Genomic DNA, 26,578 nt, shown 5'->3' with positions numbered 1-26,578 from the left:
TTAGTTTCAAATTAATTGAGTCACTTAAAACAGAATAGAAACTGATTATACAAAAATACAGTGGGGTTAGTGTGCACAGTGCTCATTTAGCAAATACACAACTAAACAATATGCTAATTGTGGTCGTTAGTGTTAAGTTAACATTATGCCAAGCCCTCACAAATAAAACAATGCATGGGAAACGGCTTTAGCGTTAGCAACAAGCTAACTTAATGCTAATACAGCAGATTCATGGACAATTACATCTGTAATCAGCATTTTTGCCGCAACTAATTTATGAACGAGTCTGTATTAACTACAATGAAGAGAATCGCTTTATTTAAGGTGGATAAAAACCCCCTACTTACTTACTGAAATTTAACATTAACTAAGCCGCAGACGTGTGTGTGAGAGAGTAGGTGAGATGAGGGAAAGCACGGAGTGGACCGAACCACTCTGAGGAAGGGGAGGGGGAACTCAACTGTTTCTAAATGCATTTTAAATGATAAATGCGGTTTTATTTCTACTTAGACAATTATTTTAGCTAGATATTTTTTTTTTCCCAATTGAGAGTTTTTATTTGTTTTTTTTGTTTTTTTTTTGGGGCGGGATTTACGGGATTTACGCCCGTGTGTATAATATTCAATTAAATTCAATTCAGCTTTATTTGTATAGCGCTTTTACAATGTAGATTGTGTCAAAGCAGCTTCACGTAAATGGTCATAGTAACTGGATCAGGTTAGTTCAGTTTTTAGTGTTTAAGTTCAGTTCAGTTCAGTTTAGCTCAGTTCAGTGTGGTTTGAAGTCATTACTGAGAGTCCAAACACTGAAGAGCAAATTCATCTATGAGTAGCTTTTTAGATCCTGAACCATGCAAGCCAGTGGCGACAGCGGAGAGGGAAAAAAACTTCACCAATAGGAGAGTAGAGGTCTGCATTCCCGCGGCTGTCCGGCGGGCGCCACACGACCCGACCAGATTTCTGCGGCGCGGGAATAAATTTCCGAATTAATCCCGGGAGCGGTCGGTAACGGGTTTAATTTGGGACGGGAGCGGGCTGTCTAGCAATATCGCGGATATTGCTATGCGAATGAGAGAGAGAGAGCGCGAGCTTTGCCTGTGTGTGTGCTTGGTGCTTGTGTATGTTAGTGCGTGCCCGCGAATGAGAGAGAGAGCTTTCCCAGATAGCAAAATACACTCGGGCCAGATCTGGCAAGATTCTCGCCAGCCGGAGACTTACCACTCAGCCAGGCTCCGGCTGCCGGACTCCGGATGCTTGTGGACTTACTGCCCGATTCTGGCCCGAATCAATCGGGCCAGATGCGGCGGCCGTAAGCGAGCCGACGCTGCCGCATCCGCGCCGGAATCGGCCTGAGAGTAATGTGCGCTGCGACCCGGAGCTGGCGCGACTCAGTATTTATATACCTTTATATAAAACCTTTTGGTATTACATTGGTACTTGATACATGGTATTACAAGCCTTTGAGTTGATATAACAGCAAACACCTGTGTGTCTGCTTGGTGCTTGTGTGTGTGTCAGTGCGAGAGATTTGAGAGAGATTTGTCTGTGTGTGTGTGTGTGTCTGCTGTGTGTGTGTTTATACAGACAGCTTGGCTGTCTGGACTGTATAGCTGGGGGATTTTTGGTTTTGTTCTCCCCCGCTCATTAGTAGGATCGGGCGCGGCGGCCAGAAAACGGGGCGGGTCGGGCAGTGGGACAATAAATTCTTAATATAAGCGGGAGCGGTCGAGTTCGGGCTAAAATCTGGTGGGTGCGGGCGGGAGCCGGATTCAAAATTTTGTCCCGCGCAGATCTCTATAGGAGAGTGAAGAAAAAAACCTTGAGAGAACCAGACTCAGTTCATCACGACCATTTTAATTTCTCCGCTGGCCAAAAGTCTTGTGCAGAGCTGCAGTCTCAGCGGTGGAGGCTGGAAGCTGGCCTCAGCGAAGACTCGTCTGTCCCTGGAGCGTCACTGTAATCAGTCTCATACTCTCCAATACCCATGACCAACAGCGCAGCAGCAGCTCAGGATACGGCCTGGTCCCAGATATGGACACCTTGGGATCAACTCGTCGCTGGTCTTGGGTCCAATCAGTGACTCCGCATAATCTGAGGGTCTCGGGATGAGTATCCCCAGTGTCTGGCAGCACTGGAGGATGCCGCAGCCAGCGCCGTTGCAAGAGCTGACGCAGCAGCCAGCGCCGCAGCCTGAGTCAACGCCGCAGCCAGAGACGCAGCCAGAGTCGTTGCCGCAGCCAGCACCTCAGCCAGAGTCGATGCCGCAGCCAGAGTCGACGCCGCAGCCAGCGCCGCTGCCAGAGTCAACGCCGCTGCCAAAGTCGCCGCCGCCTGAGCTTCCCGAAGGGCCGCCGCCTCCTAAGCCCGGCTCCTCGCCTTGCCGATCCCAGCCAGACTTCTCGCCCTGCCGGCGCCACACAGGCAGCTCTCCCTGCCGGCTCCCCACAAGCCTCCAGCCCTGCCGGTTTCTCGCAGTACTCCAGTTCCTGGATCTGGATCTCCATGATCCAGGGCCACTGCAGCTCCATGCTCCAAGCCCTCCGCAGTCCACTCTCCAGGCCTTCCGCAGCTCCACGCCCCAGGTACACCCCAGCTGCATGGTTCTGGCCCTCCATCCCTCCCCCTGTTCCACCTCCACTCCACCACTCACCTGAACAGAATTGAAGTGTCTGGAATCCACTCTAGAGGGGGGGCAATGTCACATAACCAGCGATCGTTCGCCAGAGATCGCTGGTTCTCACACGAATACCATGGACTACACTTCCGCCTTCCTCTGGACTACATAGACATACATGCCTTCCGGTCACATTCACATGCTCACTCATCAAGATTGATTACACTCTCACCAGCTGAGCCTTGTCAGAGACTGATTACACACCCTACATAGGACACTTATTTACTCATCCAGTTGGCCGAGTCTTGTTAGCTGTTTCAGTCACATTACAACACGTTTCTCCCTGTCTTGTTTCTCCGTGTTAGACCCTAGCCTTGTTTACCTTTGTCCTCCTGTTTAGCCGCCTGCCTATAGACCTATTGCCTGTTTATACGACTACAATTCTGGACTGCCTGAATATACCCGTTTGCACCTGTTTGATCATTGCTTGCCTGACACTGAATAAACCTGCATTGTGGATCTTACCTCCAGTTGCCTCTGTCACTCCCCCCTGTGGTTACACCCAGGTGGAAATGGACAATAAAGAGAATAATTAGCGTTGCTGCTGTTCATAGTGTATATAAACAAGATGCAGAAACTTGTGTGGAAACCCGCTAAGTGATGCATTGAGTGTATGCTTTACTAAACAGATAGGTCTTTAATCTAGTGTTGAACTGAGAGAGTGTGTCTGAGCCTCGGATGTTATCAGAAAGGCTATTCCAGAGTGTAGGAGCCATAAAGTAGAAGGCTCGACCTCCTTTACTCGACTTTGCTATTCGAGGTACTACCAGAAGCCCTGATGATTCTGGTGGAAAAAAAAGATGGACAAAGGAAGAGAGGGTAGCATTAAAGAGAAAGGATTTAATTATTGACATTTAATGGTATAAGTCATTTTTATACCGTTTCATTTGCCAAACATTCAGCCAGTGATGGTTAATTTGCAAAAGGACAGCCTGTGTAAGTAAATTTTCCCATTCTGCCCCTGGCATAAAGTACAGCCTAAATCTGTAGCACTGACTCAAATCACATTAAAAGAAACACATTCACCATGGTTTTGAATAGATGTGTACACAAATAACAAAAAAAAACTGTCTTTCAACAGTAAATCTATAGTAAATTTATATAGTTTATGTGATAACAAAAACTAGAAACAATATTTACAATATATTTGGCATCAAATTTATAAAGCATTAAAATTATTATTAATTTAATTCAGTCAGAGAATTTATACAAAAGTATTTTAAGTTATATACACTAAACATACTGTCATCTGGCTTTCAACACTTACTATGGAATACAATTCTCAATAGCAAAGGACATGGCAGACATTGCAGTGAAGATCTAAAAGTGTAGGTTGAGTTTTGGGTGGGATTAAGTGAGGGAAGAGAAACAGGCTGACAGCGGTGACAGAAACATAGCAGCTCTACATGGCAAGAGCTGTACTGTGACACACCTACATCTATGATCACTGTAAACGCCCACCCTAAACAGCCAGATACACATCACCCACTCTTCCTCATCGACACCCCTCACTCAAACCTCCAACGGCCATACACCTAGATTCCACAAACCCACTCATGCTACCACACTTTACTCATCCAACTCACCTTTCTACACCCGTATCCACTACACAACATATACACAAATAACCCCTTACACAAATAAGTCAGACACTCAATACCACTCCTACAAACACACTATACATCCACTAACACTCAAACCTCCACTTACGCCCTGTATACACATTTACACTCAAACCTCCACAAACACCCTGTATACACACTAACACTCAAACCTCCACTAACACCCTGTATACACACTAACACTCAAACCTCCACTAACACCCTGTATACACACTAACACTCAAACCTCCACTAACACCCTGTATACTCACTAACACTCAAACCTCCACTAACACCCTGTATACACACTAACACTCAAACCTCCACTAACACCCTGTATACACACTAAAAGTGTCAGTGTGTATACAGGGTGTTAGTGGAGGTTTGAGTGTCAGTGTGTATACAGGGTGTTAGGGGAGGTTTGAGTGTTAGTGAGTATACAGGGTGTTAGTGGAGGTTTGAGTGTTAGTGAGTATACAGGGTGTTAGTGGAGGTTTGAGTGTTAGTGAGTATACAGGGTGTTAGTGGAGGTTTGAGTGTTAGTGTGTATACAGGGTGTTAGTGGAGGTTTGAGTGTTAGTGAGTATACAGGGTGTTAGGGGAGGTTTGAGTGTTAGTGAGTATACAGGGTGTTAGTGGAGGTTTGAGTGTTAGTGAGTATACAGGGTGTTAGTGGAGGTTTGAGTGTTAGTGAGTATACAGGGTGTTAGTGGAGGTTTGAGTGTTAGTGTGTATACAGGGTGTTAGTGGAGGTTTGAGTGTTAGTGTGTATACAGGGTGTTAGTGGAGGTTTGAGTGTTAGTGAGTATACAGGGTGTTAGTGGAGGTTTGAGTGTTAGTGTGTATACAGGGTGTTAGTGGAGGTTTGAGTGTTAGTGTGTATACAGGGTGTTAGTGGAGGTTTGAGTGTTAGTGTGTATACAGGGTGTTAGTGGAGGTTTGAGTGTTAGTGAGTATACAGGGTGTTAGTGGAGGTTTGAGTGTTAGTGTGTATACAGGGTGTTAGTGGAGGTTTGAGTGTTAGTGTGTATACAGGGTGTTAGTGGAGGTTTGAGTGTTAGTGTGTATACAGGGTGTTTGTGGAGGTTTGAGTGTAAATGTGTATACAGGGCGTAAGTGGAGGTTTGAGTGTTAGTGGATGTATAGTGTGTTTGTAGGAGTGGTATTGAGTGTCTGACTTATTTGTGTAAGGGGTTATTTGTGTATATGTTGTGTAGTGGATACGGGTGTAGAAAGGTGAGTTGGATGAGTAAAGTGTGGTAGCATGAGTGGGTTTGTGGGATCTAGGTGTATGGCCGTTGGAGGTTTGAGTGAGGGGTGTCGATGAGGAAGAGTGGGTGATGTGTATCTGGCTGTTTAGGGTGAGCGTTTACAGTGATCATAGATGTAGGTGTGTCACAGTACAGCTCTTGCCATGTAGAGCTGCTATGTTTCTGTCACCGCTGTCAGCCTGTTTCTCTTCCCTCACTTAATCCCACCCAAAACTCAACCTACACTTTCTACACCGTTTAATCCCTCTCATATGAGTTTGGAAAGTCACAGATAAAGATATTATCTGAAGAGCAGATAGTAAAACTTTTTTGTTTGATGCTGTTTAATGGGACAAATTGCAGAGGGGACTGACAATCTCTAACAAGTTTTACATGTGGCACAAAACCAAAGTTTTGAGGAAGTGCAAAGATCGGCTGTGTATCAAATCTCTTGAAGAACAGACCAATTTCTGTCTCCCCTTCTGCTGTAAATGACACAATGTCCTGTATTTCTCCATGGCATCCATTATTTAACAGAATGGCACTTTCCCTTCTTCTCTTAGACCGACAGTAGGCCTTGCTGGTAAAAACCAGACCACTATGGACCATCCTATTGTGTACTAGTACAATTTCTGGTACTTGTCTCTCTGCTGAGATGAAGGCACTCATTTCCTCATCCTTTAACTGCTTAGTTGTGCCACTGTCTAAAACTGCCCTGCCAACGCAGACATTTCTGCACTCTTGGATATTCACTGAATTCTCTGCAGAAGTTTAACACATGGTCACTGATCACATGTTTTGTTGCAAAGCATGACATGGCTTTATGCAACAGAAACTTGTTGACAATCTGAACAGCAACACTTTTAGTTCCGAGGATCAACTTCGAGACGTCTGTTCGCATTTTCAAAAACAAAAGCCGAGTGTGCCCACAATGGACCCCACAGTTTCACTGACTTCGCAAGGTGAGTGAGAAGATGTACATTGAAAGTCATGCCTGTCTCTCCATAGAGTAACTGAAATTTGACAACAAACTCAAGGAGCATGATGTCTGCTTTGTTGACTTCCTCATAGGTGACAGACTCCTGCAAAAGAAGGAATACTGCCGATACAAGTAAACTGAGATGTTTCAAATACCGAGTATCAAGCACACCTTCAAGACATGGCAAACAATAGAAAAGCAACCAAGCTCTCCATTCTGATGCCTTCCAGTACCTGAACTCCTTAATTGGCCTAGGCAAGCGGGTAATGAGATGTGGAGGCTGGATGCTTCTGATGCGATTTTCTATTACACGTAATGTGTCTGGTCTACCAATATAATAGGGCTTATCACTACTCTGAAGAAAAAGTTCAGTAATCTGTCTGGTAACACCAAGAAGGACAGCACGCATATAATCAGGTACGAAGCTCCACACTACGTCAAAGAACGGCATGTTTATCAGTTGGGATGGACCTTTAACACCTCTGACAGGCCTACCTTCAGCAAAGGCAATCTTCATATCTCTAATTATAGATTTTGAGTCTCTGTCATCGTATCCTGAAGTTGACACAGTGTACTTTACGTGTCGCTCAACTAAAACACCAGGATGAAGGCAGAAGCCACACCCATAATAGCCATTAAATTGGGTCATGTTCTGCATTGCCAGTCTTGCTTTAGAATCTGCACAGCAGCAGATGCCAACAATTTTGCTATTTATCTGAACACCATTTTTTCTCCATGAAACACCTTTAGAGCTGAGTGACTTTGCTTGTTCAGTAAATGGTTTCAGGTAAACTTGCATAGATGGCTCATGGGTTCCAAACCAAAGACCGGCAAGAATCACATGCTTTAATCTCATTTTGGGAGGCAGTTCATTCAAGTATAGGTGTATTGGCCAAATAGAAAATTTTGAAGATTTGAAAACAGGAGACCCATCTGAATTAAAATTGTATGAAAAGTTGTTAGAATTTGACAGAATCCCTCCTGGTTCAGACAGCTTTTCATAAAATGCTCCATCAAATATGTCTGAGATAACATTCTCAACACTGTGTGGTCTGTCAAAGCGAAGCCGAGGTGCTTTTGTATTTCTGGATTTTCCAGAAGATTCTGGATTTGTGGTGCAACTGGCACATTGATAAAAAAGCTACCATTATTTAAAGTAGTGATGTCAACTGTTTTGCTGCAGGATGGACATTGATTTATGTTCTGGTCAGTGACTTGTTATTGTGTGCCTAAGTGGCATTTGCAGGCCTGACAATAAAGGTGAAAGTCTACAGTCTCTGAGTTGTTCTTGAAAACCTTGTTAAACAAATGTTTTGAACCTGGAACAACATCATTACCAAACAGGAAATTAATCAGGGTGAACAAGTCATCTAGTTGACAGCCAGTAATGTTATGCACAGCAGCATGAGTCATTATCAGCAGTAGAGCCTCAGCCTTTGTGACGGAGCCAGTAGATTTGAGAATATTGTCCATGCCTTTGTCCGTGCCAATTTTTTGAGGAGGATCATCAGTTGGCGTTGGATCTTCTGTCTTCAGAAGATGTGCTAAAAGTGTTCTCCTCTGGTTCGTCCAAAACAAATAAATCTCCACCCTAGAGATTAAAAAAAAAAAAAAAAAAAAAAAAAAAAAAAATATATATATATATATATATATATATATATATATATATATATATATATATATATTTACATGCAGTTTTGTTTGGGACAGGATAAACAACTAATATGTATTGGTTGTACAATGGATGATTCATTGTATGCATATTGATAATGTGCTATATAAATATATAGCTTCTGAAAACTAAGCTCTTGCAGCCTAAAGGTTTGTTATAAATTCCATATACAATAGCACATTTCATTTTTTATAAATAGCTTTTTGGTTTTGGGCATAAATGAGGTTTTCTTTTATTTGTTGTTAAGAAGAAATCCCAGAAGATGGGTTTTATGATGTTTTGATGAATAAAAAAAGTGGAATCAAAAAAATGTTCTCATGCATATTGAACCGAACCATGATTTTTGTGAACCGTTACATCTGTGTATATACAAATATATATATTACATATTTATTTTTGTTTAGATTTCAAATTCATAGCCTTAAATACTAAGGAGGGACACCAGCTGGCAATTTCTCAGACATAGAAAGACAAATTTGTTCCCCAAATGAAAAACAAAAGCATTAAAAGAATAAAGACAGAAAGAACATAATACGTAAATGATAATCTTAATAAATTGATTCATTGAGGATAATTTTTTTTAAAGGGATTAATAAAAAAATATATATATGTTTTTTTAAGTCATATTATTTCATTTTTTATTGTTAAATGTATATGAATACATTAACATGTACTTAATTTGAATTTTTGCAAGTTTTGTCTTCCATGCAAAACTTCAGACATCAGCTCACCTTTGTGAGTCAAAAAAGCGGGTCTCTGTCTGTTTAGAATTTAGTGTAAAAAGAGACTATGCTGCATTATAGCAGACCTACTATAACATATGCCGGCTCTGACCCACCCAGTCCCTAGAATCGAAAAGACCCAATATTGTTTTGATTCAGTGTGAATGTGCCATTTTAAGTAGCGTTGATGTCATTACAACCCAAATGAAGTCTATCAACTCAAGTCAAAAATCACCTACAATATACTGTAAGTAAGCTTTACATATTTCAGATAATGTAATTTTTTAAAATAACTGTATAATTTTATAAAAAGACCAAATGGACTAATGAGATTTTATTAAGATTTATATTAAAACAAAATTCTGTACCATGTAAATTAACGTTAGCTATACAATCACACAAATGAATGTGCAAATGTGTTACAAACATTATGCTACATTAGGCCCCAAATTATTATGAAGAAGTTTAAGTAATTTGTTGATTTCATTGTTATTATTTGTTTCTTTTGCTTAATTGGATTTTTTATTGATTTTTGTATTAAGACTAATTCTAAACAAAAAAAACATTTGATTCATTTTTCCAGATCAACACTTAAATTAAATAATTATTATTAAAAAAAATTGTTCTGTAAAATAATTAGCAGTAACAAATTGTGAAAAAAAAATAGCTATGCTGAATTCAGTATCATATTTCTAGGTTTGCAGCAGAAACAATCAAGCAAATATATCATGCTTGTTTTTCTTTTTCTTATTTTACAAAGAGTTTTATGTTTTGAGTGTTTTGACTATATTGTGAATATAAAAAAAAACTAGCCACACACACACACACACACACACACATATATATATATATATATATATATATATATATATATATATATATATATATATATATATATGTGTGTGTGTGTGTGTGTGTAGTCCTACATTTGCGCGGTCCTGCTGTAATCCTCGTGTGTCCTCCATGATCCAGACTGTAAACACAAACAGATGGAGAGAATGAGCTGTTTAGTTTCCCCCTCAGCTAATAAGCTAAAGCTAGCACTGAGCTTTGGAGCTACACGCTCCAAACTCTTGAGCTAAAACACACAACACTTGTTGGTTGAGCTGGGATGCACAATGAATGTAACACAGTGCGTTCTTTTCCTCTGCTGTTGGTGAAGCGAGCGCAGATACTGCTCATGTTGATGGAGACACCCTGCTGCAACATTCATTTATTACAGTGATCACACTTAGCTTTGCCATCGTTCTTCAGCACATGCAGCCTTTGAGCACATGTTGCAGTCCATCTCTAAACTACAGTAGGTGAGAGTTCAAAGTGGCTATTAACGCTGCAGCATGTACCGCCGCCGTTTGAAATAGGTGCCGCTCTGTTTTTAGTGTATGACCGTGTGATACACCATTGTGTATCCACAGTAGTAATGTTTGTTTTGTCATTAATGTATCTATTTATTTATGTATATACTGTAAAAGTCATTTATTATCACTACTAATGACTGGGTTTAAAACAAAATAACATCAACAGTTGAGAAAGCATGCGCTGTGGGTTACCATGGCGATACTTGTTGTGTTTACTTCAGATGCTACTAAGCTGCTCCTGAGGAAAGTCACTGAAGTTTTCTTGTGATTTTGTTTCTCCTGATAATTCAGGTATGTTTCATAAAAAAGTCAATATGTTTATTATAATTCATGTAAAAACATATGAGTACACATTTCCTATGTGTTTTTTTTAAAGTGAATAGCATATTTACAGTTGTTAATTGAGAGGAGTGATTCAGATGAAAGTACCAGTAAAATGACAGTTGGGGTGAGTTTATAACTGACTTCCCAGTAAATGATATGTATTATACTCAGTATGTGATAATTAAACAGAAAGTGACTTTTTATTTGTATATATTAGTGGTGTAGGAACTCATCGGCATTTTTTCAGTGGTCAACACAAGTTGAATCTGAAATCTTGGGCATCTCCAATGGTCTCATTCATTGAACTAGCTTGAGGGCTTATACCATCAGGATAACAGAGCGCCAATTGATTTCGGGCTCCTCTGACCAGTACTTCTCCGCAGATGTTCTAGTACCCTTCGGCTAACTAGCCAATGATTAATTAAATCAGTTAAATTAAAAACAATGGCCCTTACAGGATCTTCAGCGGAAACCATTTCACGAGACTTTTAATTGACTCCTGGTCATGTGCTCGCCTTGGGCACATCCTGCTAGAAGCACAATTTCGTAGAGACAAAGAGATCTCTAGAAACATTAATGCATATGAATAAAAGCTAATCTCTTAATGTTAGAACTAAGGCAGATGTATCTTTGAATAATATGCCATAATATTCCTCATATGCTGTTTATTCCATTCAACTAGGTTAATCAATGTGTTGTTTTAACACTTATAACAGAGTAAAATGTTCTGTATGTGTCTGAAATGTATGATGTCTGGTATTGAACGAAAGCTAGTGACATTTGCAATATGTTGGTGTAAATGAAAAACTAGTAGTACAAACAGTATTCAACTTGTAACGTTTGATGTAAGATAGTTTCAATCTTGCAAGAGTTCTACCACGTGAAATCTACATGCAGTCTGTTAATTATTGACCTTTCCTACGTCAGTACGGGGCGTGGCCCCGCCCTTCATGGCAACTGCTCATTGGCAGACAGTGCCATGGGGACGAACCAGACCAGGTCACTTAAAAACGCCCTGCAACAAAGAAACTTTGCTTTTTGCATCAGCTAGCTTGCGCATGCTTTTGCTCTCTGCCCCCTTTCGCCTGCCCGGACACCGCGCCGCCACGCGATTGGGTCACTACGAACTTCCACGCAAACCTCTTAAGTTTCGGGACTCCCGAAGCTGCATGAACTTCCGCAAACCAACTCTCAGCAGTCTGTCACCTCGGTAACCCAGGACAACAGCCATTCACGAGCGCGTGAATCCCAAAGACGTCATCAAAGCGAGAAACCACCCAATCAGGAGCACCGTGTTTCCCCAAGGCCAGCCGGCGAGGGAGATTCAACTTCAGCAAAAAGGGCGCAAGTAACACAAACTAATGTTGTCTCTTGCTGATCTTGTGCAGATTGATCTTAAGCAGTTAAAGATAAGCCATATCTCTGCTTTTGTGGTTTCTCAGGTGTTATTCTAAGATCTTGCAAGAAGTATTAGAATTAATTTGGGACGTTGTCAACTCATTTTGCATCCTCTGAACTGCCTATGTGTGTATGTGTGAATGTGTGTGTTTGTTTGTTGTTTGCTTATTACGTAGTTAGTTTCATTTATCGTAGTGTAGCTCAATAAATCTTTGTACTCATTTTGTAAGAACTGTGTTCTTGTTTATGTGCTTCTAAGTCATTGCCTCGAGCTGCAGATCTTGTTACCTTGCTAAAAGTTAACCCAATACTGTGTTATGTTATTATCGTTGGCCACGTAAATAATATTAACAAGATTGGTAAGATACGATGTCTTCTATTTGCGGGACAAATGGTAGATAAAGTGTGAATCTTTTAATCTGATTCAATCAGACTCAATTGAGTCGAATCAATGATTCGAATCTTCAGGATCCGATTCATTGAAATGAGCTAATAAACCCCTGATCGATATTAAACGTAGGTTGATCCCCTACATATTAATGGTGGAGAATTTTTAGGCACAGCACGATCTGACTTTTAAGCACAAAAACATTGTTTATCTTTTCTATTTTGTCCGGAAGAATAGATCAGAGACAGAGAAACAAAGTTGTTGTGTTACTGTATAATTTATTGTGGTACCCAGTGTGTTTAAACGCATGAATGCGCAACTCGAGTGCTTCTGAGAAAGCGAACTGCAGTAAATAGTTATTTGTCCACGAGACAAAAACGATACGTCGCTGTAAAGCGCACGGATTGAGAAACAATAAGTGTGTTCCTTATTCTTTCTCCTATAAGGCCTTCACAGTTGATTTAAAGGTGCGTGTCCCAGCTTTAAAGACTAACTGTGCATTTCTCCCTGGTCAAATTAAGCACAGGGTAGCTAACTGTCTTTTTGCCATCTAATTCACTAGCATCAGAGTTAGTGAACTCAGCGCGCCGCGCTCGAGAGAGCGGCAGAGCGTATTCTCACGGGAGAACTTATCTTGATCAAGTAAAGTGTGCGTGATTGAATCCACGCGTGTCTTTGACTGTGAATAGTCTTGACACAGAGCGCTAGGATCCGCCGAGATCTTAATAGTGCTATATTATGTTGAGCAGTGTGAAATGCGCCGCCATTTCATGTAATGCATGTATGTTTGTGGGCATAACCGCATATTGGTTCATTCTGTGTACGTCGTCATAGTAACAGCCTCCCGAAAGTCCTGGAAGACTTTTCAGAGTACTCTCAAGTGCGCATGCGCAGTCCTCCGCGCTTGCATCGGCTGTAGACATTAGCACAAGGCTAAGCTAACTGAAGCTCACGCTGTTGCAGTGAAGTGTGTGGTATGGCTATGCCATTATAGCATTAAAGGCTAGTGTAGTAGCGCTCTTCTTGTGGTCTTGAATGCAGTGTGTTAAGTTGAAGTGACAACCTAATTCACGCTAGCGAGATTTTGAATCTTGATTTCTCACTCTTTATATTTGCCTTATTTCTCATTTTTCTCCCTTTCTTGGAAAAGGCTTTGACTAATGCAGATTTAGTAAACCCCATTGTACGCGATCTCATCGCTGGTTTAATCACATTTGTCAAATGCTTTTCCTGTTTAACCTGGCCTGTTTTATTAATTCAAATGCTCATAAGTTGTTGGTTTATTAGCAATGAATTATAGTTTATGACTATAACATAATGCTTTTGATTGCTCAATCAAATGAATGCTTAATTAAAGATTAATGCTTTGCTCTTCTGAAACTTATCAACATTATAGGAACAACCATTTTCTATGACTGTTGATATTTGAAGTTGATTTATAAGCACAGTGTTTACGGATTAATCAAATTATAACATTTATTGTACTAGGACTTTACAAACACAATCACTATTCTGAAATTTTTATTTCATTAAATAGTTCATTGATGCTTGGCTGCCCTATCTCAATAACAGTTATTGATTAATTTTAAATAAACACTTTTGATCAAATTTAATGACATCAGGAATACCACGCATTCCCTATCATCATTGATTTTGAAATTGATTTGTTCTCATAACTGATTTGCAGGAATGCTTACTGATTAATTAAATCATAATTGTGTTTATGACTTTAATGACAACCTCACTGAGTGTTAGTCTCAACCAACATTATTACTATTTGAAAATTTTAATTTCATTAATAGTTAATTGGTGTTTGGTTTCCCTTTTCTATTACAATTATTGATTTATTTAATTATAGCAACTCTTAATCAAGGTTATTGATAAAAATCATATTTCTGAATCGTTTCATGTCATTACTAATTTGAATTAGTTTTAAATTAATTTGCAATCAAGTTTTTTTTATTATCCTTCAGGTATTAAATTGCCTCACAGGACAGTGCTCCCCCTGGTGTCTGGTTGATGCAATGAGACAGTGTTGCCTGTAGGTGGCTACAACTGAACTCAAGTCATCGTTAAACCTAGCATACCAGAGCAGTAGCCTTCGATTAGCCAAACACAGAAGGAAATATAGGATTTTCCTGTCTACTTAGGCTAATTAGTTATCTTGATAACACAATAAACCAACCCCTTTTGATGTATTGACTCAACAGTGCCACCACTTTGTCAACTTTGTAATTTGAAAACTTGCTTCACTTTCTATTGTTTCTTTTAATTGTCTTCTTCCGAGTTGACTACCGCTGCCATTTTGAGATTGTACCTGTGTGAATCATGAAAGCAGAGAATGTTAGAAACATTTAACAGATGTTGTGAAACTTAAACATTTCATGTTATAATTATCTGACTCTCTACCCTTTCTCGCCATAGGACGCTACCTGATTAAGGACGAAACGAGTCAACCAGAAGACAGGTGTTTTAAAATTTGATTTTAGATCCGCATCAAAAGTGGTCTACTTGGTGTATGGTGTCAATCCTAATGAGTAAGAAACCAATACTGTCATTGTTATTGTACTTTTTTTCACAGCGGAGGAAATTTAATAACAATTACAGTCCTGGTGTTTAGAGCTCCCTATCTCCAACTTCCAGCAGAGAAGCATCCTTTCACCTCATGCTTGACAAAGCTAAAGGAATCGTTCTCACTAGGAACCTGGAAGCAGCCAATTATCACTCTTCTCCTTATCAGTCTTCTTCTCTTTCTCTGTTCTCTAGCTGTCCTAACTGTGTGTGTTTACTGACTGTCCCCACGGAGACTACAAGTTAGATGCACACCCCCTAGAGGATCACAGTCACAGAGAATAACACCCATCTGTTTATTCGTCACTCAACAGTAGCTCACACCTGACATTACACCCTGACACTTTTTGTTTGCCATTTGTTTTTGTTTTCTTTTGTTCTTTTCTCTCTCTCTCTCCCCTAGGTCTGTATCAGTGTCGGTTATAGGTCTTCCCCCTCACCGCCGCAAACATGGCTCGCCCTAAAGACCCTGTTGGCCACTGGAAGGACCTAGAAGCATGGCTAAGTGTTGCAATGGATAGCCTCCTCCCTAAGGCCGCCGAAACGCTACAGCATCTGACACAGGACCAGCTGGATGAGAACCTGAACAGCCTTATGAAGCAAGACCCGAGCAAAAGCTACAATCACAAAGACCTAGCCAAGATCACAGGTACTTTGAGTCACGTCCTCATCGCCACCCTTAAGTTGAGTGACAGGCATTCTGCCCAGCTCCAGCACAAGCTGACACATGTGCAGTCCCGCATCAACCAGCTAGAACTGGAGGCTCAGGAACGACCGGAACAGCCAGATGAGACTGATCAAACTGCCAAAGAGGAGATCGATAAACTTCAAGAGACTGAAGCCGCCACCACCCAAGAAATGGAGCAAGCCAAAGCCGAACATGCTGACGTCGCTAACAAGCTTGAGTATGTCGAACAGCTACTGGAAGAGGTAAATGCTGACTCTAAAGACAAGGACAGCAGAATCAAAGCCCTCGAAACTCACCTGAGTGAAGCTAGACATGAGGTCAGACGACTAACGCAGCAGCTGGACTACATCAAAGAAGAGTCCAACAGCATTAAAGATGAACTCAAGCATGCAAATGAACTGACACACAATGAGAAAGCTGAGGGGTCACTGCCAAAACCCTCACCATCTCCTTCTGTTCCAGACAGCCACGTATCACTATGTGGCCTGGACCTCAGAGACCTTGACAAGCTAGTCAAGAACCTGGGCAAGTTCACGCCGAATTTGCCAGGTAGCCAAGATGTTCACGCCTATCTGCAAGACATTGACTTTCACCTGGAAATGAGACCCAATGTCACTGACAAAGATAGACTGTATTTGCTCCGAGCAACCTCCAGCCCTGAAGTGCGCAGCTTCCTGGACCGTCAGCCGGCTCACACAAAGACTGACTACCTCCTGCTCCGAGAAGCCCTCATCAGAGAGTTTGATGACATCGAGTCTGAACAAGAACTTGTAGCTGCCCTGGAGACGAAACAAGGTCGCCATGAGTCTTCTCTGAACTGCCTCTGTGTGTATGTGTGAATGTGTGTGTTTGTTTGTTGTTTGCTTATTACGTAGTTAGTTTCATTTTTCGTGGTGTAGCTCAATAAATCTTTGTACTCATTTTGTAAGAACTGTGTTCTTGTTTATGTGCTTCTAAGTCATTGCCTCGAGCTGTAGATCTTGTTACCTTGCTAAAAGTTAACCCAATACTGTGTTATGTTATGATCGTTGGCCACGTAAATATTATAAACAAGATTGGTAAGATACGATGTCTTCTATTTGCGGGACAAATGGTAGATAAAGTGTGAATCTTTTGATCTGATTCAATCTGACTCATTTGAGTCAAAACAATGATTTGAATCTTCAGGATCCGATTCATTGAAATGAGCTATTTAATCCCTGATCGATATTAAAACGTAGGTTGATCCCCTACACAAGTCTGTTTGCTCAAGCAGAGAGATCATTCTCAAGCATCCTAAAAGGACTGCCTGGCAGCGGAGGGATTAGAACCCATGCCCCAGAAGAGACTGGAGCCAAAAACCAGCGCCTTAGAACCCTTGGCAATGCTATCCCAGATGACTCCATGCAGTGGTCCCTTTTCTGCCCAATTTAACGGAAGCAGAGAGGACGCCGAGCTTCCTAGTGAAGCTCTTATACTTTGGCCAAGGAGTCTACGTTTGGATGTGAGCGGAAGCATGCAGTATCACTTTGCAAGTCTGTTTGCTCAAGCAGAGAGGTCATCTCAAGCATCCTAAAAGGACTGCCTGGCAGCGATGGGATTTGAACCCACGCCCCCGAAACGACTGGAGCCTTAATCCAGCGCCTTAGACCACTCGGCCACGCTACCTTGTCAAGCTGCTTTCCCTGAGCAGTTTTCGCACCAACATCTTGCTGGAGCTCCTCCACAAAGAAAGAGAGCTCCTTAATACCAGCTTAGGAAGCACTCCCACCTTCCTGTCAACCATAGTTCTTTCTCTATTTGAGCACCCCTGAAGGCATTTAAAGTCTACTCCAAACGGCAGCCAGCTGCAATGCATTTAAGCACCTGATTACAAGGTAACTGTTATTTCACAAACGAGTGAAATTACTCATTCCATCACAGCAGACCCCACATTGTTGTTATTATATTAAAATCCAGTTTTAGAGTATTACTACTTTAATTGTGAATCTTTACTGTTCCTGTTTCAATAGGGCTCTTGCTAAAATGTGCAATGGCAGAGAGAGACTTCCAGTGCAGACTTTGTTAAGATGCTGCAATCTAATCGTGGGTGTTATGGCCCAAACTCTAATCTGGCTCGAATAACAACAACAATCAAGGTTTGAGCCGAACATATGAAAGACACAGAAGTTTGAAATGGTTACATTGACGTTCCGTCAATACGTTTTATTTTTCCATAAATCATAAGTTTTCAAAAATTGACAAAACATTAACAAAAATCAAGTAGACAGGTAGGGAAGCTAAGGTAAACAGGTCTCTGACTAAACTGTTTTAAATGGACAGATCTTACCTAAACTCCCGTGAAAAGGAATAAAAATATGGTGAGTCTTCCGGGCCACTGCTTACCTTCGCTAAACTAAATAAATAACAGAACGTGACTATGAAAAATAAACCCCTACCTGCTACAAAACAAAGTATCAAAATAAACAAACTAGTTAACACATTACAAACTAAGAATCAAAAGATGAACAGGAGCAAAACATTAAATGGAGCAGCATCTAGATGAATGATCGCTGGGCTTGCGGAGCACCGCCAGTCAGACCGCCTGAGCGCAAGCCACCACCGAGCTGAGGGAGGGCGAGAGACTGCAAGACAGAGAGAGACAGAGATGCCATCGCTGTCAGCCTTATATAGTGGGAATCCCCAGTGACGTCACGGGCATCATCCAATCCTGGATAAGCCGGGTAGAAACACTCATCCTAGTACTTGATTGCAACAACCACAAACCGGGAATAAATAGATTAATTAAATAACACAGACCTACATAACACCCTTCACCTTAAGTGAATAAATTGTAGGGAAGAAAAAACATACCTGAAACAAAAACTACAATTTATTCTATCAGACAGGTGATAAAGCGTCCGCAATAACATTATCCTTTCCACGGATGTGTCGAATGTCTAGTTGAAATGTTTGTAAAAACAAACTCCACCTCATCAATTGCTGGTTGTGGTTTTTCATCCGACTAATGAAAAGTAAGGGGTTGTGATCTGTGTAAACAGTTAAAGGATACGAAACAGAACCAATATAAACATCAAAATGTTGGAGAGCAAGGACAAGTGCGAGCGCCTCCTTTTCAATGGTTGAGTAACCTCGCTGATGTTTATTAAATTTCCGCAAGAAGAAACAGACAGGGTGTTCGATTCCATTAATATCTGTCTGGAGGAGAACAGCACCTGCACCAGTGTCACTTGCATCAACAGCAAGAATAAGGGAGAAGAAAAATCGGGAGAACTAATCAAAATGGCTTTTATTTTCTCATAACTCATCTGACATTCCTCAGACCATTTGAATGGTATTTTTGGACTGAGAAGGTCAGTTAAGGGACAAGCAACTACAGTAACATTTCTACAAAAATTTCTATAGTATTCAACCATCCCTAAAAAGCGACGGAGTTCACGGCGCGTAGTGGGCACTGGAAAATTAAGAATTGCCTCCACCTTTGACTCGACCGGACGATTTGTCCAATACCCACAACTTTCCCAAGATAAGTCACAGTTGCTCGACCAAATTCACACTTTGCCAAATTGATAGTGAGATTGGCACTCGACAGACGGTTGAATAAGGTCTCTAGTTGTTTTATATGCTCAGACCAAGACGTGCTATAAATAACCAAGTCATCCAAATACGCTTTGATGTTCTGCAAGCCTTCAATTACGCGGTTTACTAAACGTTGGAAAGTGGCCGGTGCGTTTCGAAGGCCGAAAGCCATTACGGTGTAATTTAGAAAACGATCCGGTGTAACGAACGCAGATATTTCCTTAGCAAGGTCACTAAGGCCCACCTGCCAATAACCTCGGAGCAGATCAATTTTTGAAACAAAAACCGCATTCCCAACGCGATCCATGCAATCCTCCATACGAGGTAACGGATAACTATCAGGCTTAGTGAGATCTTTTACACTTCTAAAATCAGTGTAAAATCGAAATGTGTTGTCAGATTTCTTTACAAGCAAACAGGGTGAACTCCATGGACTAGAGCTTGGTTCAGCGATGTTATTTTCGAGCATGAAATTCACCTCTTATTGCATCTGTTCTCGCTTTTCTGGACTTACATGATAAGCATGCTGTTTTATTGGTAACGCGTCACCCACATCAATATCATGCTCAATTAAAGACGTACGGGTAGAAACATCCGAGAATAACTCAAGATGATTTTCAGTAAGACCAACCACATCCGATCGTTCAACAACTGTTAAATAGGAAAGATAAAAGTCAAGGTTTTGGACAATCTCAGAATTTTTTTGTCTTCCCGCCACTAACTCAGGAGCAGGAAACTCCACGTCTTCCTCCAACAACACGCCGTCAGCAACAATGGGAGACAAAGGACTGATCAACGGATTAGCACTGGACAGCGCACGGTGATCAGGAATTTCAGCACCGGACAGCGCCTCGTCAGTCAACTGAGTCTCTGTGGGCAACACAGTTAAAACAGCAGCATTCTCTCTAGACACATTTGACGATCGTTCAAAGTAAGGCTTAAGCATGGTTATGTGACACAGCCGAGTTTTTTTCTTTCTGTCAGAAGTAGCAATCACATAGTCAAGTTCACTCACCTTTTCTTTAACTACATACGGGCCATAACAGCGAGCCTGCAATGCAAAACCTGACACTAGCATCTGACATCTGTAAATTTGATGATGATGTTGGATCTGTTCACAGCCCTGCAGTCGATGGTAAAAAGGGAGTAGAGGAAGGGGCTCAGCAGCCCTGTGGTACACTAGTGTTGAGTGTGACGCTGGTGGAGCAGATGTGACCTGATCTAACATTTTGAGGTTTGTTAGTCAGAAAGTCCATAATCCAGTTGCATAGTGATGTGTCGATATCCAGGTCTCTTAGTTTGATCAGTAACTTGGAGGGTATGACAGTGTTGAATGCTGAGCTGAAGTCCACAAACAGCATTCTTGCATAAGTGTTTTTATTGTCCAGGTGTGTGAGTACAGAGTGCAGTGCTATAGAGACTGCATCCTCTGTGCTCCTGTTGCCACGGTAAGCAAACTGATGTGGGTCCAGTGTGGATGGCAGAGAGTCTTTAAGATGTGCCAGGACCAACCGCTCGAAGCAATTCATGATGATGGGTGTGAGTACTACAGGGCGGTAGTCATTCAGGCATGTTGGGTTGGAGTGTTTGAGCACTGGCACAATAGAGGTGGCTTTAAAGCATGTTGGCACAGCTGCTAGGATAAGCGACAGGTTGAAAATGTCTGTGAATACCCCAGCGAGCTGTTCTGCACATGCTTTGAAGACTTGCCCAGGAATACCATCTGGTCCAGCAGGCTTTCGCACATTGATCCGACTCAGTGCGTTGTGTACTTCTGAGGAGGTGAGTGTGATAGGTGAGTGGTCGGTGGAGCAAGTGATCCTGACGTAGGGTTTTTTATTGTCTCTTTCAAAGCAGGCATAAAAGTCATTTAGCTCGTTCAGGAAGGAGACTTCTGTGGGTGTGGACTGGCTGGGTGTGTAGTTGGTGATGGCCTGGATGCCCTGCCACATGCGCCAAGGATTAGAGTTGGAAAAGTGCTCCTCTAGCTTTAGCTTGTAACAGTGCTTGGCCTTTTTGATGCCCCTCGTCAGATTAGCCCCGGAAGTGCTGTAGGCCTGTGCATCGCCTGATCTGAAGGCAGTGTTGCGTGCTTTCAGCAGGAGGAGCACCTCCTTGTTTATCCATGGCTTCTGATTCGGGTATGTAGTGATCTGTTTCTGGGTTATAACAGATATATTCCAGAACAGAGGAAGTGTAACTGTCAATGTCTGTTTGAAAGCCATGTGTGGCCTGGGAAGCAAACATACCCCAGTCTGTGTGTTGAAACCTGTCCTGGAGTGTGGAGTCTACCCCATCTTTGTGTAAACATGGTCTAATGTTTTAGACCAACAACAAGACCTAAACAACAGAATAGTTACTAGTAACTAATAAAATTAGTACTAGTATCTAATAAATAAAAACTATATATTTAATAAGTACTATCTAATGAATAAGTACTAGTATCTAATAAAATAAACCAGTGTCTAATGAGTAAGCACTAGTATATTTTGAAAACTCTAGTTTTTAATTAATAGCACAAGTATTTAATTTAAAAGATATCTGAAAAATAAGCACAAGTAACATGAAAAAAGACACTAGTATGGCAGGGCTCGAAATTGCGACCATTTTGGTCACATATGTGCCCGAAATTTTATCTATGCGACCTCAAAATAAATTTGGGAGCATTTGTGCGAGTGCAAGAATGTGTTGTGTGCGACAGTTTTACTTTGCAAAATGTTCACCACATGCGCGAATTCGGGAGACATTCATGCTGAATGCATCTCTGTGCTTGAAACGGGAAACGCAGTGCTCAGGAATGGTTTAAAACAGTTGTCATGTCAACTTGCTGCAGTAAACAAAGCCAAGTCCGTAATCCTTGCCCCGCCTTCGCGCTCTTCTTATTGGCCCACTGCTCTAGCACTGAAATATCAGCTGTCAATCACTCAGTTAAACGGACATCGCAAACGGGCCTACACTGAGTAAACCAATATCGCTACTCATGAAAAGACCGGTATTGCTATTAACATGACGTATGCATATAATAAGGTGCAGTACATGTTAAAAGCATCAGTGCAGTATCAGACAGCACCCGTGAGAACAGCACAGTTATATCGTTAACAGATTTCTTCATGTCAAGCAGTGCGTGCAGGGCCGGTGGGCGCTCTGTGTATCTTTTGGACACTCAGTTATGTTATAAAAATGTATTTTCTTGAGATAACGGGACTAGACATATTTTCCTCACGCTTGCATTTATACTGTTGATTTCAAATGCAATTAATATGTTTTTATAAAACTTGTAGTAATGATGCTTATAATTGGTGGGTGCGACTACATTTTTGCTGATGCGCCTACATTTTTAAAGTTATGAGTACCGGTGCTACCAAGCAAAAAGGTTAATTTCGAGCCCTGCTAATGGGTGATGCTAGTGGGTTGCACCTTATCTCACAGCAAGAAGTACAGGTGAATTGAGCATGATAAAATTGACTGTAGTGTATGAGTCTCTGAATAAGTGAGTGTGCTTCCCAGTGATGGGTTGTTGTTGGAAGGGCATCTGCTATGTAAAACATACGCTGGATAAGTTGGTGGTTCATTCCACTGTGGCAACCCCAGATTACAGTTTTTTTTCATTTGTTTTGCCACAAATTTCAGAACCCTGTTATCAATTTTCAAAACTCGAACATTCACTACTTTAAACACAGACTCTCCAGTGTTCAATACTCTGCATGCTGCATTCATTTCCTTTAAGAAGTCTTGCATTTGAAGGATCATTGGTTCACATAATCCTGTTATCATATAAATACTACAGGAACAAACTTTAGATCACCAGCACACAAGATGCACATTGTTACAATAAACAATCTTTTTCAGTCATTTTTGTTTAAAATATATGATACAGGTTTCATAATGGTTTATACATAAGTGTAGAGGGAACAGTACAGACAGTGGATACACTAAACTAAGTTTATTCCAACGCAATCTCATGGCAATTCGTAACTTTTTGATTTAGTGGCTAATTCTCATTCCATCATAATGTAGGTTGACTGTTATTTTTTCTCACTGCAAGTCCCCATATAGAAAGCTGATATATGGCATGATATATGGCAACATATGGAAATTACAACTGGTCTCGACATACTGTATTTAAAATCTCATAATAGTCAATAATTTGTCAAAATCCCTGTTTACATTTTTTTCAGCCATATCACGTGTGTGTGTGTGTGTGTGTGTGTGTATGTGTGTGCATAAAGAGGCTCTTGTACAACAAATCCAAAAGGCTTGATCTCAACAATAGCTGATAGTCACTTTTGCTGGAACTTGATTCCAGGGTCTCCTGTTTACAAGACAGGCACTTTGACCAACTAAGCTACAGCGCCAAACGACCTTGACAGGGGCTAATTTTTTAATTGAAAAAAGAAAAATAACTAACAACTGTAGCGCTGCATGCACTCTTAACAAAAAGCCACCCTGGCACCTGTACATGGGGACTGTTGGGATTTAAACCCAGGATCTCCTGTTTATGAGTCAGGCGCTTTGACCAACTAAGCCACAGCTCCAACCATGAAAAGCAGGCAATACGTTTTTGCACACAGAGACTTAAAAAAGACAGCGAGTCTAAAAATGGCAAGCAAAGAGGTTGTTTACAGTTTTTTACAATGGCTATGACAGTTTTTTCAATACATTTAACAAGTTTGCTATACTCTTAACGCAGCAACACACCTAAAACACACAATTGGCAAAACAGTTAATTTTATGCTCAAAATCACACATTGTAAACTAAACCTCTAAACTTCTTTTCAAAATACAATAATAAACGAACACACTACACCATGTCTAACAAAACACTGCAAACATGTTTCAAAATTACATAATTGTTCAAAACACAAACACATGTTCTCTTTCAACAGAAACATTCAGTCAATCAGAAAACACTGACAATAAAAACACTATCATCAGCTAAAAGTACAGAAACTGCATTATTTTATGCGTCAGCTCTGTCCTTATATTTTAAGACTCTACATTTTCATTTTGTTTGGTTTAGTAAATGCAGGCATTTTCTTTCTTTTACTGCAAAAATTCAATACAAAAATAAAGAAATAAATTGCTTTATAAAATTTACAGTTGATGTAAAAAAAAAATACAGACAAAGAATTGCTGCAGTACAGACTTTATTTGCAAAAGGACATCACTGCAAGATATACCAACAGAAAAAGCACCGCAATTATAATTAAAAAACAAAATAATTTTCTATTCTGCCTGGTCTTCTGCATTTACCCGACTTCTTCTCTGGCTTCATTATGTTATTATGTTTCTCCTACGGCGACGCCTTTTCACCAAGTTGAAGCCAGTCTCGTCAACATAGATATTTTCATGTGGTATTTGATTGACCTCCAACTTCATGACTCTCTAAAAGTAATTTGACACAGTGTAAATGGTTCACTGTACTATAGCTAATGTATGTACTAATGAACGCCAGGTTTATAGAGTCGTTTACTGAAAAACACACTGCATAAAGTAATCACTGTATTGCATAACCTTATGTGGACGTATTGGTGATGGAGTTCTGCAATGTGCTCATTGTTCCTTTCAAAAACCTCATGAGTCCTTTTTTAGAACATACAGTATGATCATGTGATTTGAAAAATCTCAACACATGAGTGTGCTTTCTAGATGGGAATCATGTTCATATGGGAGCTGTCATATATATATATATATATATATATATATATATATATATATATATATATATATATACATGTATATGTGTGTGTGTGTGTGTGTGTGTATACATTCATATATACAGGGAATATATTTGTGTTTCAATTGACAATATGAACAGCTGTTTACTGTGGCGGCTTTAGCCTATATAGGTTCTGTTTAGAAAATAATGTTATTTGTTCTGACATACTGTGTGAAAGCATTGGTAAATTAGATTGTAAAATTACATTGTTTTGGTTTTGGTTGAGTTTGTGTGTAAAAGAAGTTCAAGCATTTTAAATTTATGTTAACTGGATGCATTTTGTGTCAAAGCAACAAGAAATGTGTTACAGTTTTTTACAATGGCTATGACACTTTTTTCAATACATTTAACAAGTTTGCTAAACTCTTAACGCAACAACACACCTAAAATACACAATTGGCAAAACAGTTAATTTTATGCTCAAAATCACACATTGTAAACTAAACCTCTAAACTACTTTTCAAAATACAATAATAAACGAACACACTACACCATGTCTAACAAAACACTGCAATCATGTTTCAAAATGAAATTATTGTTCAAAACACAAACACATGTTCTCTTCCAACATAAACATTCTGTCAATCAGAACACACTGACAATAAAAACACTATCATCAGCTGACATTACAGAAACTCCATTAGTTTATGTGTCAGCTCTGCCCTTATATTTGAAGTCTCGTTACAGTTTTGTTTCGTTGGGTTAAGTAAATGCATGCATTTTCTTTCGTTTACGGCAAAAATTCTATACAAAACGAAGAAAAAAAATTGCTTTATAAAATTTACAGTTTATGTAAAAAAAATACAGACACAGAATTTCTGCAGTACAGACTTTTTTTGCAGAAGGACATCACTGCAAACAGGAAAAGCACCACAATTATAATAAAATAACAAAGTAATCTTCTATACTGCCCGGTCTTTTGCCACATGTTCTCATCCACATTATACTTGATATCTTCTTTGGCCCGGCACGGTAACTGTGGCCCTTTGGCCTATTATGTTTTTCCTACGGCGACATCCCCAGCCTTGTCAACATTGAAAATTTCATGTGGTACTTGATTGGCCTCTAACTTCATGACTCTCTGAAAGTAATTAGACACAGTGTATGCAAATGCTGTACTGTACTGTATGTACTAATGAACTCCAGGTTTAAAGAGTAGTTTACTGCAAAACACACTGTGTATAGTACAGTAATGACTGTATTGCATAATCTTACATGGACGTATTGGTGACAGAGTTCTTTGATGTTCCTTTCAAAAACCTCAAGAGTCCTCTATTAGAACATGATCATGTGATTGGAAAAACCAAAACAAGACATGAGTGTGCTTTCTAGATGGGAATCAGCTGTCATATATATATATATATATATATATATATATATATATATATATATATATATATATATATATATATATATATATAAATGAGAGACTCATATTGCAGTTATATATATATATATATATATATATATATATATATATATATATATATATATATATATATATATATACATTTATTTATTTATTTATTTATATAACCGCAATATGCTGTTTCTCATTGGCAATTGAATAAAATACAGGGAATAAACTTGTGTTTCAATTCACAATTAGAACAGCTGTTCCTTTTGACTTTATCCTATATAATTTCTGTTTAGAACATGGTGTTATCTGTTCTGACA

General features: G+C 40.1%; 2 protein-coding genes, 1 long non-coding RNA gene and 1 other non-coding gene across 7 annotated transcripts in view; 2 read left to right on the top strand and 2 right to left on the bottom strand.

The window, feature by feature from the left end:
• LOC148682349 (uncharacterized) overlaps positions 1-26,578 on the bottom strand; it is a 771,506-nt gene that overhangs the window by 459,362 nt on the left and 285,566 nt on the right. The gene's annotated exons all lie outside the window — the stretch shown is intronic.
• The window catches only part of LOC137490983 (uncharacterized), a 471,679-nt gene that overhangs the window by 281,083 nt on the left and 164,018 nt on the right, over positions 1-26,578 (top strand). The window lies entirely within an intron of this gene.
• LOC147845231 (uncharacterized) lies at positions 11,613-16,652 on the top strand. Of its 4 annotated transcripts, none has more exons than XM_087250333.2 (3): positions 11,613-11,927; positions 14,790-14,832; positions 15,132-16,652. In XM_087250333.2, the coding sequence occupies exon 3, from the start codon at positions 15,387-15,389 to the stop codon at positions 16,461-16,463; it is 1,077 nt and encodes a 358-aa protein (XP_087106459.1). In that variant the 5' UTR covers positions 11,613-11,927; positions 14,790-14,832; positions 15,132-15,386; the 3' UTR covers positions 16,464-16,652. The 4 variants fall into 4 exon arrangements, with proteins under 4 accessions (XP_087106459.1, XP_087106458.1, XP_088506739.1 ...); XM_087250332.2 differs by having other exon boundaries at positions 14,947-16,652; XM_088650613.1 differs by having other exon boundaries at positions 14,790-14,902.
• On the bottom strand, positions 17,190-17,271 carry trnal-aag (transfer RNA leucine (anticodon AAG)). Its single transcript has one exon. It is a non-coding gene; the product is annotated as a tRNA-Leu (tRNA).

Source organism: Danio rerio, chromosome 4, assembly GCF_052040795.2.
Source record: "Danio rerio strain M-AB ecotype USA chromosome 4, GRCz13ab, whole genome shotgun sequence".
Classification (NCBI taxonomy): Eukaryota; Metazoa; Chordata; class Actinopteri; order Cypriniformes; family Danionidae; genus Danio; species Danio rerio.
Note: the sequence above shows the minus strand (reverse complement) of the source record. Positions and strands in the feature narration are given on the sequence as shown.